Consider the following 13,207-nt stretch of genomic DNA (forward strand, 5'->3'; position numbering starts at 1 on the left):
CTCAATGTGTTTCTTTGGGGTCAGTATTTGCTTGGAGGTCCTTTGGGGGAGGATCCAGATTCAAAGGGTGGCTCCTTCCTCAAGGCTTTGGGGCTTGCAAGCCTCTCTTGCTAGAGAGAGTCTACTCCACCTTCTTGCATTATGGAGTTAGGGCTCCCTGGGGCAGAGGAGTATCTCATCCAACTCTCCATCTCCAAAGCCTTCATTAGGTGGAGGCCGGGCTGTTAATGTGGGATCAAAGTGCTGCAATGGTGTCATCTGGACACACCCAGGGAATGGGGGAAACCCCAAACCCTGCTGCCATCCTTTCCTGCAAGGAATCAATGCTTGCATTGACTCAGGAAACAACTGTGGCACTTTGGCTGCGTCCACACTGGAGAAATAACCCGGTTTGGCACCGCTTTTCAGCCTCCTGGCTCAGGGCTATGGAATTCTGGGAGCTGGAGTTTGTTGTGGAGCCCTGAGCGCCCTTCAGCAAATCCAGTGTTTTGCAGGAGGGCAACCTGGGAGTGAATGGGGACCAAAGTGGCGCAATGGTCGATGAGACCCAAGGGCTTATCTGAAGGATAGGCGTGTTTTGTATTCTCTCTGTCGAAAGGATGGATAAAGATTCCATGGAAGGAGGGCAAGGTTCCCAGGTCCCCCTTTCTTGCCCTGTTTCTCTACTGCCTTTGGCCAGCAGCCCTTCCATCGGAGGAGGAAGAGGAGGAGGCCCTCGCCCTCAGTCCCGGGCCAAAGGGCTCTCTCCTCGCTGCTGCTGCTGCTGCTGCTGCTCAGCGGAGCTCCGGCTGCAGCCCAAAGGCTGAGGAAGGAAGGAAGGAAGGAAGGAAGGAAGGAAGGAAGGAAGGAAGGAAGGAAGGAGAGGCCTTCCCAAACGGGGGCCCTGCCAAGACTTTGGGCTCCAGCTCCCAGCATCCCCGGCTCTTCCAAAGCCAAGCTGCCTGGGCCTTCTGGGAGTTGAAGTCCAAAGAGCCCCGGAGGAGCCCCCTTTGGGAGTCCCTGAAGAGGAGGAGGAGGAGGAGGAGGTGGTGGGGATGATGGGGATGATGATGCTGAAGGAAGGGGGGGCTGCCCCGGGACCCTTTTCCTCCTCCTCCTCCTCCTGCTTGCTCTCCTGAGGGGCCCTTCTGCCCGGGCCTGTCCTCCCTGGAGGGGGCCTTCCTCCTGCCCGGGCTTCCCCCGAGGCCTGGCTGGCTCCCTGCTGGCTGGGCCCTCCTGCTTCCTTGCCTTGGGGCGGGGAGGGAGGGACCGCCCCTCGAAGGGGAGGAGAAGGAGGAGGAGGCCCAGTCCCAAAAGAAGAGCAGGAGGAGGAGAAGCCGAAGGAGGAGGCAGGCAGGCGGCGGGCGGAGAAGCCTCCAGCTGGGTCTCTCGCGGAGCAGGCGGCGAAGCAGGCGAGCGGCGTCGGGGCTGCGGAGCGCGGACTGGCCGGCTCTCTCCGAGGAAGCGGGGCCGAAGGAGGAGTCCCGGCGTCTGGGATGGCGGCGTCTGGGCTGTAGCTGGGCTCCGGCGTGGTCGGCCATGGAGGTGCAGCTGGGTCTGGGCCGGGTCTACGGGCGCCCGGGGGCCAGCAGGGGCTTCCGGGGGGCCTTCCAGAGCCTCTTCCAGAGCGTCCGAGAAGCCTTCCACAGCCCCCTCCGCCAAGAGGACCCCGCCGCCGCCGCCGCCGCCTCGCCCTCGGCGGGGAGCCTCCGGGGCCAGGACTCCTCTCCTCCTCCTCCTTCTTCTTCTGGGCTGCTGCTGCTGCCCCTGGAGGAGCCCCCTCCGCCGCCCCTGCCGCCCCCGAAGGCCAGCAGCGCTTCCTCCTCCTCCTCCTCGGCTCCCGCTCCGGCGGCCGCTGCCCCTTCTTCTTCTTCCTCCTCCTCCTCCTCTTCCTCGGCGCCGCTGTCCCTCCTCAGCCCCTCCTCGGCCGCCTCCTCCTCCTCCTCGTCGTCGTCCTTCTCGGGGGAGCTGAAGGAGCTCCTGGGCGAAGCAGGGACCTTGCTGAGCCCTCCCTCCTCGGGGGGCCCCGACGGAGCAGCCGCCCCGGCCTCTTCCTCCTCGTCGTCGTCGGAGAAGGGGGCCTTCCTGGGGGAGACGGCCAAGGAGCTCTGCAAGGCGGTCTCGGCCTCGATGGGGCTGGCGCTGGAGCCGGGGCTGGAGCCGCCCGCCGAGCAGCAGCAGCACCAAGGGCCGCCGCCTCCTCCTCCGTCGGGGCTCCGCGGGGACTGTATGTTCGCCCTCAGCCAGCCTCCTCCGCGGGGCTGCTCCCTGGCCGAGGACCAGGAAGGGCTGGCCCTGGAGCTGCCGGGGCCCCTGGCCCTCTACAAGGCCCCCGCCGCCCACGAGCTCCTGGACCCCGCCAGCGCCGCCGCCCTCCAGAGCCAGAGGGACTACTACAACTTCCAGCTGGCCCTGGCCTCCTCCTCCTCGGCCTCCTCTTCCTCCTCGCCCCACGGAAGGATCAAGCTGGAAGCCCCCCTGGAGGCCCCGTATGCCACCGCCAGCCCCCCAGGAACCACCGCAGCAGCAGCAGGGATGTGGGGGCCCCAGTGCCGACGGGCCCCAGAGATGGCCCCCCACTACGCAGCAGCAGCGCCCCCTGCGGGGACCCCTTGGCACCCCTTCTTCGCCCCCGAGGACCCCCAGCTCTACGGACCCCCCACCGAAGGGGCCCCCAATGCCTCCACGGCCCCCCACTTCAGCTACTCCAGAGGACAAGGCACCCCCGAGGGAGGAGCAGGACCAGGAGGGATGGGGGAGGTGGCCCCCGGCAACATGGTGGGCGGCCCCCCGGAGATGTGGTACCCGGCCGGAGCCATGGTGGGACGCATGCCCTTCGCGGGGCCCGGCTGCATCAAGACCGAGCTCAGCCCCTGGATGGAGGGCTACCCGGGACCCTACGGAGAGATGAGGTAAGAGGGGATCCCAAACACATCTCCAGGCACCCCACCCTCACCCTCTGAACCCAAATCACCCTACTCACAGGTTACTCGTAGTTTACTCACACTTTACTACCGGGTGAGGAAGGCTCACACACACTCAATGTGCACAGACACCTAGCCCATCTCCAGGCACTCCTCACACACTGTAACCCTCCACCTCCAAATCACTCTACCCACAGGTTACTCCCAGAATTCAAAGCTATAGCCGTCTTGAACCAGTCTGTAGAGAGATCTTGTAGTAGCACCTTTGAGACTCACTGAAAGGAAGAGGTTGGCAGCATGAGGAGCCTTCCTAGACTTACATCTATCTTCCTCAGATGCATTTGCTGAAGTAGAGGAGACTCCAGGAAAACTCATGCTGCCAACTTCTTCCTTTCAGATTACTTACAGTTTGCTACCAGGTAAAAAGGGCTGGGAAACATACACACACAGAGACACATACCCCATCTTGAGGTGCCCCTTACACACTGTCACTCTCTGCCTCCAAACCACTTTACACAGATTACTCATAGTTTACTACAAGGTAAGGAGGGCTCAGGAAACCCCCAACACGATGCATCCTTTCACTGTCACCCTTTGCCTCCAAATCTATTTTTTACCAAACTTACTAACAGGTTACTACTACCATGTAGAAGGGAGTTGGGGGTAAAGCCAGTTGATGGTACTGAGAGGAGAGTCCTCCTAAGTAGTGGGTTTGCCCCTCTTCTGCCACCCCATCGCTAGCACCACCATCCAAATACACCTTGGAGGAAGTAGTCTACTAAACCTCATGCAACCAACATCTTCCTTTTGGTCTGCAGAAGGGATTTGTAGCACCTTTGAGACTTAACTGGAGCCTAGACTTGAGCCGAAAGCTCATGCCACCAACTCCTGTATTACAATAGAGAGAGAGATCTTGCAAAACCTTTGAGACTCACCGACAGAAAGAAGTTGGCAGCAGGAGCTTTCCTAGACTAGAGTCTATTTTACTCCACCAAATCTACTCCACCTTGACTCCACCAAATGCTGCATCTGAGGAAGGAGGCTTCGGTCTAGGAAAGCTCCTGCTGCCAACTGCTTCCTTTCATTGCCTCTCAAAGGTGCAACAAGACCTCTCTACATACTGACTTTGCATACTAAAACATAGCTATACCTTTGAATTCTTTCTCTCAGTTTGTCTCAGAGCTACTACAAGATTTGCAGACTTGCTTTTCCAGACTATAACATACTTTCTTTCCATTACTCTCAAAGCAGTAAGGTATTTTGGGGGGAGGATTCCTTTTGAGCAGTGGATTCTCTCTCCCTTTTTCAAAAATGCCCCCCAACTTTCTCTTACAATAGGTAGTAAGAGCTCCTACTTTGGGGGCAGGCGGCTGTGGCTTGCAAGGGGTCTCCTCCTTTCTCCTTCGTCGCCTTTGTCCAGAAAGATCGGAGGAGGGACCTCTCTCATTCCTCTGCCGACTTTGGGATACAGGAGCATGGAAATAGGCCTCCTGTAAACCTATATAGATCATCAATAGATGGATTAAATCTCAGGAGATTTCTCCCAGGCCTTTTGCAACAGGTAGTTGCAACAAGTAGAGCATCAGGTGGCACCAAACATACCTGTCGGTTACAAAATGAGAGCGCCTTTTACCTTCCACTGGCTTGGAAACATGCACAAAGTCTTTAAAGGCTACTTCAAACAGACCCCAAACGGGTTGATTTTGGGGTTAGGAGGTTTTCATGTTGTATGTTCTTTTAGGGGGGACCCAATTTGGTCAGATCCTGTTTGCGTCTTGGGATCCTCCTCCTCCAGATTTACAAAGGAGGGCTGTGTTGTGTTTTTGGTTGGTGATCCTGGCTAAAAACTGTTTGCAAACTTCTTTCTGGTGTGAGTCACGACGGAGGAAGCAAAAGGGCCCTGAGCCAGGATTCCCATCCTGACACTTAAGACGCTGGGAAGTGATTTTGGGAGCCATGCGAGAGATGGAGACCGAGTGATTCATAGTAGAGTCATAGTTCCTACGGTGCTGTTGAAAAGATACCAAAGTGCAGATTGTGGTCTCTTAAGGACAATCTAGTTCCGGAAAGAAAGACCCTCCCTTATCTTAGGTGCTGCCCAAGAAGCCCTGGTGCATGCTAAGCCAGGCTGAGCAAAGTAGTAGAAACCAATATGGACAGATAGTATACTCCTTGCTGGGTTTTTAAAACTGATCCAGATGATGAATTAAAAGCGCATCGTTCATTAAACTGTCTGCAACGGACATTTCTCCTTTATTGCAAGATGGTTTCCAAAGTTTTATGGGCGGATTTCGCCAGCAGTAATCATAAAATCGTACTTATATAGCTTGGGATATAACAGATAATGTAATTATATATGTATATAATTATGATTATGATATAATATAATATATTATTATTATTATTATATAATCTCACAATAAATATGGTGATGCCCACTTTCTTTGGGGGAAACCCCATTGATTGACTTCTCAGTAAAAAAAATATGGGGTTGCCCCATTATTATTATTATTATTATTATTATTATAATATAGTGCCATTAATGCAAATGACACTTTACAACAGAAGACAATATTTATTTATTTATTTGAAACATTTATTTATTTCACAAACAAACCATAAATCCTCTCCGCATAGAAACGTAAAATCATCATGCATTTCGTAACAAACGCTTCCATACAGTCTCCTCTTTTATTTTAGAATACAATATTAATAATTACTTCAATATACCATGCTAAGATATAATATTATAATACAATACTGAAAATGCAGCGGTGAAATAAGAGGAGTAAACTGCAATGCCAAGCAAAAGCTACACACACCAAACACAAAGTACAGAATAAAGCAGGCTACTAGGTATTTACTAAGCTAAGCACTAAAGCGTACCTTCCTTGTTGGAAATGCATCCAGAATGTGAATTTAGTAGCAGTCTGCAAGTGTATTGAAAGACCAGCAGCAAAACAAACCCAGTTCTATATATATATGTCTTTGCAACAATATTTTGAATGTGAGGCTTTCATTCCACTTTGGTTTCACAATCCAGGCAAAATTGGCACATTATGTTATCTTAACAACTTTAAAGAGATACAACTATGTTACACTGATTGTTAAATGAAAGGAGGAAAAAGTAGACTTGGTAGAGGGGAAAAAAAGCAGTGATGAGAAAAATCCATTTATTTCACTTTCTCTAATATATATATATATATATTTTAAAGCGATGGTTGTGTGTCCAAATGGACACCCAAGTCTTACGTTTTGGAGATAAAGGATTCGCATAATATAATTCCTTGTTTGAATGCCTTTTGCAAGGTGCTGCAAACCAATATATATATATATATATATATATATATATAATCCCCGGATGGTGGTTTTTTCCCCCCAAAATCAGGGTTTTTTTGGCCTTAAGTTTTTTAAATTCAGGCAATTCTTAGCAGTGGACAGGATAATAAAAATGAGACTGATGCCTGTAAATGTATTTGCAGTTCAGCATTGGCTCCCATTTTAACAAAGTCACTTCCAATCTGAATTTATTATTATTATTATTATTATTATTATTATTTACAATAATTTATATTGTACATGGCACTTTACAACAGGATAAAGCGCTTATAACCGCTTGAATACAACATACTAAGGGACGATACTAGAATACAATGCTAAAAATGCAACAGTAAAGTACAATCGTGAACTGCAATGCAAAAAGAAAACCAGAGCGTTTCTCTCTAGTAAATGTCTTTTGCATTTGAGATTCTGCCTTCAGGGTCTGTTGAGCTTTCAGCTAAAGATATATGTTGTTTCACATTTTGCTCACTGCTGGCGATAACATTATAGCCTCTTTATATGTCCATATATATATATATATATATATATATATATGGATGGGGTGCCTCCATTTTGCCTTTGGCTTCCTTGGCACAAGGCTTAGAGGACCAATTTCTGTGCCAGCGTTGGCGCCAGGGCTGACATTATTTCTCCATCACAAGACCATGAGTTAAAATGGACGCCCGGGTGAGTCCCTTCCCAGAATCCCTTGGTAAATCAATGGAGTTTCATCCCTCCATGAGTGCCCCCCCCCCACTGATATAAAGAAGAATCCATCTCTTCAGGCAATCTAGTTTCCATTGCCAGTCTTAGGTTTCCTTATCAACTATCTATCTATCTATCTGTTGCTTGTAAACTGCAACTTCTCAAAGCAGAAGAGAGGTTTAAGCTGAACCCACACTGCAGAAACGGTCCAGTTTGCAAACACCACTTTGGCTCAGTCAGTGCTGTGGAATCCTGGGACTTGTAGTTTGCTTTGGCACCATTGCTCTCAGGCAGAGAAGGCTAAATGTCTCACTACAGTTTCCTGCATTTTATAGCATTGAGCCGTGGCAGTTAAACCGGATTATTTATGCAGCGTGGGTGCAGCAGCCCTGGCAAATCCTGGGTTAGGAAGACCTTGCTATTATCTTATATGGAAGGTGTGATGGGTGTTTGGGAGACCATAGAGACCCAGCGTGGTTTAGTGGTTTGTGGGTGGGACCCAGGTTTTAGGGAACCAGGGTTCAAATCCCCCCATAAGAGCCCCTTTGGGCAGCTCACACTCTCTCAGCCTCAAAGGAAGGCAATGGCGACCCATCTCTGAAGAAATGCTGGCAAGGATGTGAGGACTGGCATAGGTTGGCATTGATTTGAAGGTGCAGAGTAAGGGAGGGAGTGTGGCATAGTGGTTTGATTATTGGGTTTGGAGGCCAGGTTCGAATCCAACCCTCCTCTGCCAAAACCTATTGTTTGCCTTATGCCACACTCCTATTCAGCCTAAAAGGAAAGGACTGATGTACCTTCTTGGAATAAGTCAGCCCTACTATATAGTTGCATACATCGGAGTCAACGTCGAGCACATGCAAACAATAATTATTATTACTTCAATTAGACAGAAGCACCGGAGGGATGTGGCAATCCTCCCCCTTTGCTTTCATTGCAAGGCACTTTGTTGGTACATCCCCAGAATCTACTTTTTAACCCTCCAGATGTCCGGTCCCAGTGTTGACCGTCAGCGAAGCCGGTTTTGCAAAAGTAGCGATTGAATCTGTTGGACTGTTACGGCATATACTGGTAGCATTGATCCCAAGAGGCATTCTCAGGGTGCAAATCTTTGCCAGTTTCATCCCAGCCTATTTTGGTTGAACCTGGACCTTTCCAGATAATGATCTGTAAAGGATCGGATTGCAATGCTGGCCTTTGGCTTCATTGGTGCGCTGTTGGTGACAGAAGCACTCCTTTGCTGACTGTTTACTCAGCGTGGCAATTAACTTGGTGGATAAGAGTCCCTGATTTAGAATCCGAAAGTGAGCATGGTAGTAGGGAATGAGGGTTGCTGCTATTAGTAGTACTACTAGTAGTAATTGTGGTTGGGGACGATAATAAATGCAAGTGGATCTCTGTGGCAAAGGTGCACCGTGTGCGGAAACAGCCGAAAACGTATTTTATTCCTGGCCCAAATGGAAAGCTTGCCGTTTCAGAGGGAAAGTTGCAACCCTTATCTATCATTTATTGTACAATAGAGTACATTCTGGGTATTAAAAAGCTAACAAACTCCAGTTATGTTTTTGTGCACGCTGAATTTGAAGTCCTTTTTTGTTGCCTGTTTGTGGCTTGGAGGTCCACACTGCTTCTGTTGATGAAGACGCCTTTCCATAATGTCCAAGGAGTGAAATGGTTCAGCTGGAACACATATATATATATATATCTCTTCTCTGGAAAGTTGGTTCCTCTGCACATCTTTCTCGCTCTCATCTTACATTTCAGAGGCCTGAGCTGTCCGCCATTTTCTCTCCAAATTGCGGTTCCTTCCCGCGGTTGAAAGAGAAGATGGCCCCTTTCGTTACTTAGAGCTTTGTTTTTTGTGTGTTGTAGGTTTAATGCGCTTAAAACTCTTCCTAAGCACTGCAGATGGCATTTGCATGGGCATTTTTACAGAACAGATAGTTCAGTGAAGTGCCGAGTTGGACGATGCGTCGCCATTTTGTCTCGCGAAAAACACGTCCCGATGTTTGTAGAAGGGACGTAGCCAAGGGGGGGGGATTCTTGGGGTCCGGACCCCCCCTTCCATTAGAAAAATGAATGGTGTGTGCTGCTGCGCCGCCGCACCCAAGCCCCATTATAATGGCGGCACTTAGTCTGGACCCCCCCTTCCTAAAATCCTAGCTACGTCCCTGTTTGTAGGCATCTCAGTGCACCTTTGGGTGCCAAGCGCTAGTAAATTTCCATACTTAGTGATTGCATGGGTTGATACTGGCCGGAGCCAGTGAGGTGTGGTGCAAGTAAAGAGAACCATAAACTAGGAGAATTGCCAGCCTGGCGTTGGAACGGAGGTAGCGATCGCCGTTCATTCGCTTCTCAAGGAGTCGTTTGGACTTGGCTCTTTTGACAGAGTGAGTGGATTGAGGGAGCTGAAGTGCTTAAATTGCCATTGGAGTGTCGCACTTAAAGACATGTTATTTATCTCGGTGCATCCATATAGCATTGTGCAAACGGAAATTCGATAGAGGCGCCGCTGAGGAGCGGACTCCGGTCTACCCAAGTTTATTTACTTATTTTAAGAAAAGGTACATTGTATGCAGTTGACTGTCCTTAAGATTGATCTTGATTTATGGTCCGGCTCTCTGCGGAATCCAATGGAAGGTCTTCCATTGACGTCAACGGGCCCAGAGGCGCTCTTTACGGTCGCAGATCCCACCGTGGATTTTTTTTAAGGGCACGGCTGTCCAAACTGTCACATGCCATTTTCCTAATTTATTATTTGTGTAGCCTTGCTTTGCAATAGGCCCATTGGTCTTGAAATGGAAGAGATCTCCTTTGTGTCTGATGGCATCTCTTTGGCGCATTGTGCCTTGCAGTTGGAACCCATGGCAATGCTCCTCTTGCTTTGGCTGCAGCTAGATTACGGCTCTGGTTTAGCAGATGGTGCGCAATCTCTCTCACCTTCCTTACCGCGGTTGTGATGTTGTTGACTCTGCGACAGTGTACCTTCTCTATCCGTAGGTTCATGGTCAGGACTTAAGGGTTAGTGTGATCAATTTTGGTGAAACGCATTAAATTCAAGTAGTCCAACCTCTTCCAAGATAGACGTGTTGCCTACTTCCAATAGGCCGTATTTGAAATCCAGTGTTGCTTTAAATCATTTTAGCTCTGGGTGGAACAGTTCCTGATTGGCGGCGATCAGAAATGTAATAAGTTGTTGGGGCATTAATGACATTTGGTTTTTACCTTCCTTGAAGAAGTGTGTGTGTGTGTCTGTGTGTTTGTGTGTGCGCATAGCAATCCCTTCTCTTTTTGCTCCTCACAACAAGCCTGTGAGGTAGACTGGACTGAAACAGAGAGATAGAGAGTCTGATCCAAGAGCTTCATGGCAGCAGCAGGATTTGAATTTGGGTCTCCCAGAAATAGTCCAGGACTCTAATTTGCAACATTGAGATTCATCCTAGGATGATGATGATGATGATGATGATGATGATGATGATGATGATGACGACGACGACGACAACAACAACAACAATAACAACCATTTGTTCATTTATATCTTTGCTTTCCCCCAATATTGGAATGAGGATAGACTAAAAGCATACCAAAACATCAGTAAAAGCAGTGAAGACATCTATTACATTAAAGCATTCAAAAGCCATTTCCATATATAGCAGAGAAAATGTAATAAAACAGTACATCTTTAAAAATTGGAGTCCTGGATTATCATTTTAGACTGCATCCGGACTGCAGAACATAATCCAGTTTGGCACCGCTTTAACTGCCGTGGCTCAGTGCTGTGGAATTGTGGGAACTGTAGTTCGTTCTGGCACCTTCTCTGATGAAGAAGGTTAAATGTCTCTTAAAACTACAATTGTCAGAATTTGGTAGCATTGAGCCATGGAGGTTAAAGTGGTGTCAAGGTGGATTATTCCTGCATTGCGAATGCATCCCAAGGCGATTCCTGAAGGGTTGGAGGGTTTTCAAGGTGGCCCAAGGAGGGGGCTATCCCAGCCATTGGGAAGGCCATGTCTCCTGTGTCCGCGTCCGCCCCATCGGATGTCTCCAAGAAGGTGATCAGACGGAGGGAAGGTCCTCCTCCAAAGACTCATATAGGGATGCGGTCCTGAGCACCGTGGGCCTTATCTGGCCTCCGATCGAGAGATGGAGCAACAAGTTTGTCCAAGCCAAAATGGCCAACTTTGGTGCAAATTGGCATTATCTTGTCTAGGAAGACTTGTTCCTGAGCAAGTTGCATAGGATTGCATTTTGTGCCAGGTTTGCCGTGATTTGCTCTTGGGTGACCAGACGTCTTTCTTTTCCAGGACGCGTCCTCCCTTTTGGGACAAATGCCCCAAACGTCCTCCATTTTGAGTGTAACTAAGAAGCATGGATTTAGATTTATACGAGTGTTTTGAGCTTTGTTGCATTGCCTCGTCCTCCTTTGCCGTTATGATGTTCATTCACCTTAATTTTCTTCTTGCTTTCCTGCCATGGCACTGTGCATGAGTATTATTACTCTTTATCGTATGTTTCCAAGAGCCTTCCTAAGAGTAGATTAAGATTGTAGCTATGCATTGTGTTGAGTTCTTGCTTGTGTGCTTGCAATGGGTTTCTACTCCTCGATGCCTTGAAACAAAAGCCCAACAGAGAAGGTTGCTTTGTGTGGTTCTTTCCTCGCATCTGTTGCAGAGATCAATCTCCCAGAAACATATTATCGCGGCATGACTTTATCACCAGGTGCCTGGCTTTCGATTTACTCCAAACAGGAGGAGATAGACATTTCTGATTTATAGATGTGGTCTCTCTCTTAAGCCAGTAACTAAAACCAAAAGCAGGTAGTTCCTGGGGCTAGCACAGCCTTCCATGGGTTCCCCTTTCCTTGTGTCTTCCTTTGGCTTTTGGAAAAGCAAAGCCACACCTTGGTACCAGGACAGTATTTTTGTGTATGTCCAAAGAAAACAGTGTCGTCGAAATAATCAGATTAAAAAATGAGTATCAGCTCTTATTATTATTATTTGAGTAAGGACCCACATTGCAAACCCTTGCTTAGAAAAACATTCAAAGGTTTTGCCCAGTGCAACAAGGCTAAAAGGATACAAGGCTTTCGGCAAAGCCAAAGGCTTTCTTATCCAGACAGTTTGAGACAAGTATTGTACTATTTTAACTGGTTTTATAACAACGTTGATAGATTAGTTCGGGATTAAAGTTGCCTTCCCCCCCCCCCCCCATATGTTTCTAATTACGTCGTAACCGTTTCGGTTTGTGCCTTTCAAGTTGCCTCTTGTATTTATGGAGACCTCATGAATTTTGTAGCAAGGAAAAGTTGGAGGTGGTTTGGCCAGTTCCTTCCTCTGAAATAGAGCCTCCAGCGCTTGGTGGCCTCCCATCCAAGTCCTAACCAGGGCTGACCCTGCTTAGCTTCCAAGATCAGATGGGAATCTGGTGGCTTCTTAGGTATATAGGCCAGGTAGGGAAGGTGCATGCGTAATCCCATGGATTTTGTAGGGTTTCTCATAGGCAAGGAGTCCTTAGAGGTGTGTTTAACCATTCCATCCTCCGAAACATAACCTCCAGCGTCTGGTGTTTGTAACCAGATTCCCAATCTTGGGGAGAAGATGGGATACAAACAAAGATAATAATCAATTATATTTGAGAGACAGTGTGGTGCAATGGTTTGAGCGTAGGACTATGACTCTGGGGATCAGATAATAATAGTAATCGCTATAATTTTGGAGCTTGAAAGAAGACACCTCCGTTCCTCACTGGAGAGGTTCCCTCTCTGCCCTTCGATCCCAAAAGAGTCCCTTTGCTCTGCTCTTTCTTTTGGAGGCCTTCACATTGCCCACTATTGAGACTTCATTTATCGAAAAGTCAGGTCTCTTGCCCCCGGACCAAACGGCCATTTCTTCCAGCTGGACATCCTTCACCTGGACCTCGGATGCGTCTGCGTTTCGCAGAATGCAATCCAACTTCTTTCTGCTTGTTGCAAACACACCAGAACCACTTTTTTGCAACATCGGTGGCGAGAATAACAACTGAAGGGCCCTCCTTTGTGTTGCAAAAAAGGTCCTCGGCCGGTTTGATACGGTCGACAAACATTATTATTTCTTTTGATTTTGGAAGGTGGGAAGGTTTAGCGAGAGAAAAGGGAGCAAAGTGCTTTAAACGCTGCACCTATTAGGCCAAATGGCACCATTTTTCCAGCAGCCGTTTAGGAAGATTTCTTTCAGCCAGGTTTAAGTCTGGCCTCTTTGTTAATTTCATTTTAAGTCGCTCTTGGTCAGCTTTGCTTAATT

General features: G+C 48.5%; 1 protein-coding gene across 1 annotated transcript in view; it reads left to right on the forward strand.

Annotated features, from left to right (window-relative positions):
* Positions 1-1,459: 1,459 nt before the first annotated feature.
* The window catches only part of AR (androgen receptor), a 127,175-nt gene continuing 115,427 nt past the window's right edge, over positions 1,460-13,207 (forward strand). The window contains exon 1 of the mRNA XM_089536384.1: positions 1,460-2,891. Coding sequence (XP_089392510.1) covers positions 1,519-2,891 — 1,373 coding nt within the window. The 5' untranslated portion in view covers positions 1,460-1,518. The remainder of the gene's footprint in view (positions 2,892-13,207) is intronic.

Source organism: Sceloporus occidentalis, unplaced genomic scaffold, assembly GCF_023333645.1.
Source record: "Sceloporus occidentalis isolate IW3139 unplaced genomic scaffold, rSceOcc1.0.p SCAF_8, whole genome shotgun sequence".
Taxonomy (NCBI): domain Eukaryota; kingdom Metazoa; phylum Chordata; class Lepidosauria; order Squamata; family Phrynosomatidae; genus Sceloporus; species Sceloporus occidentalis.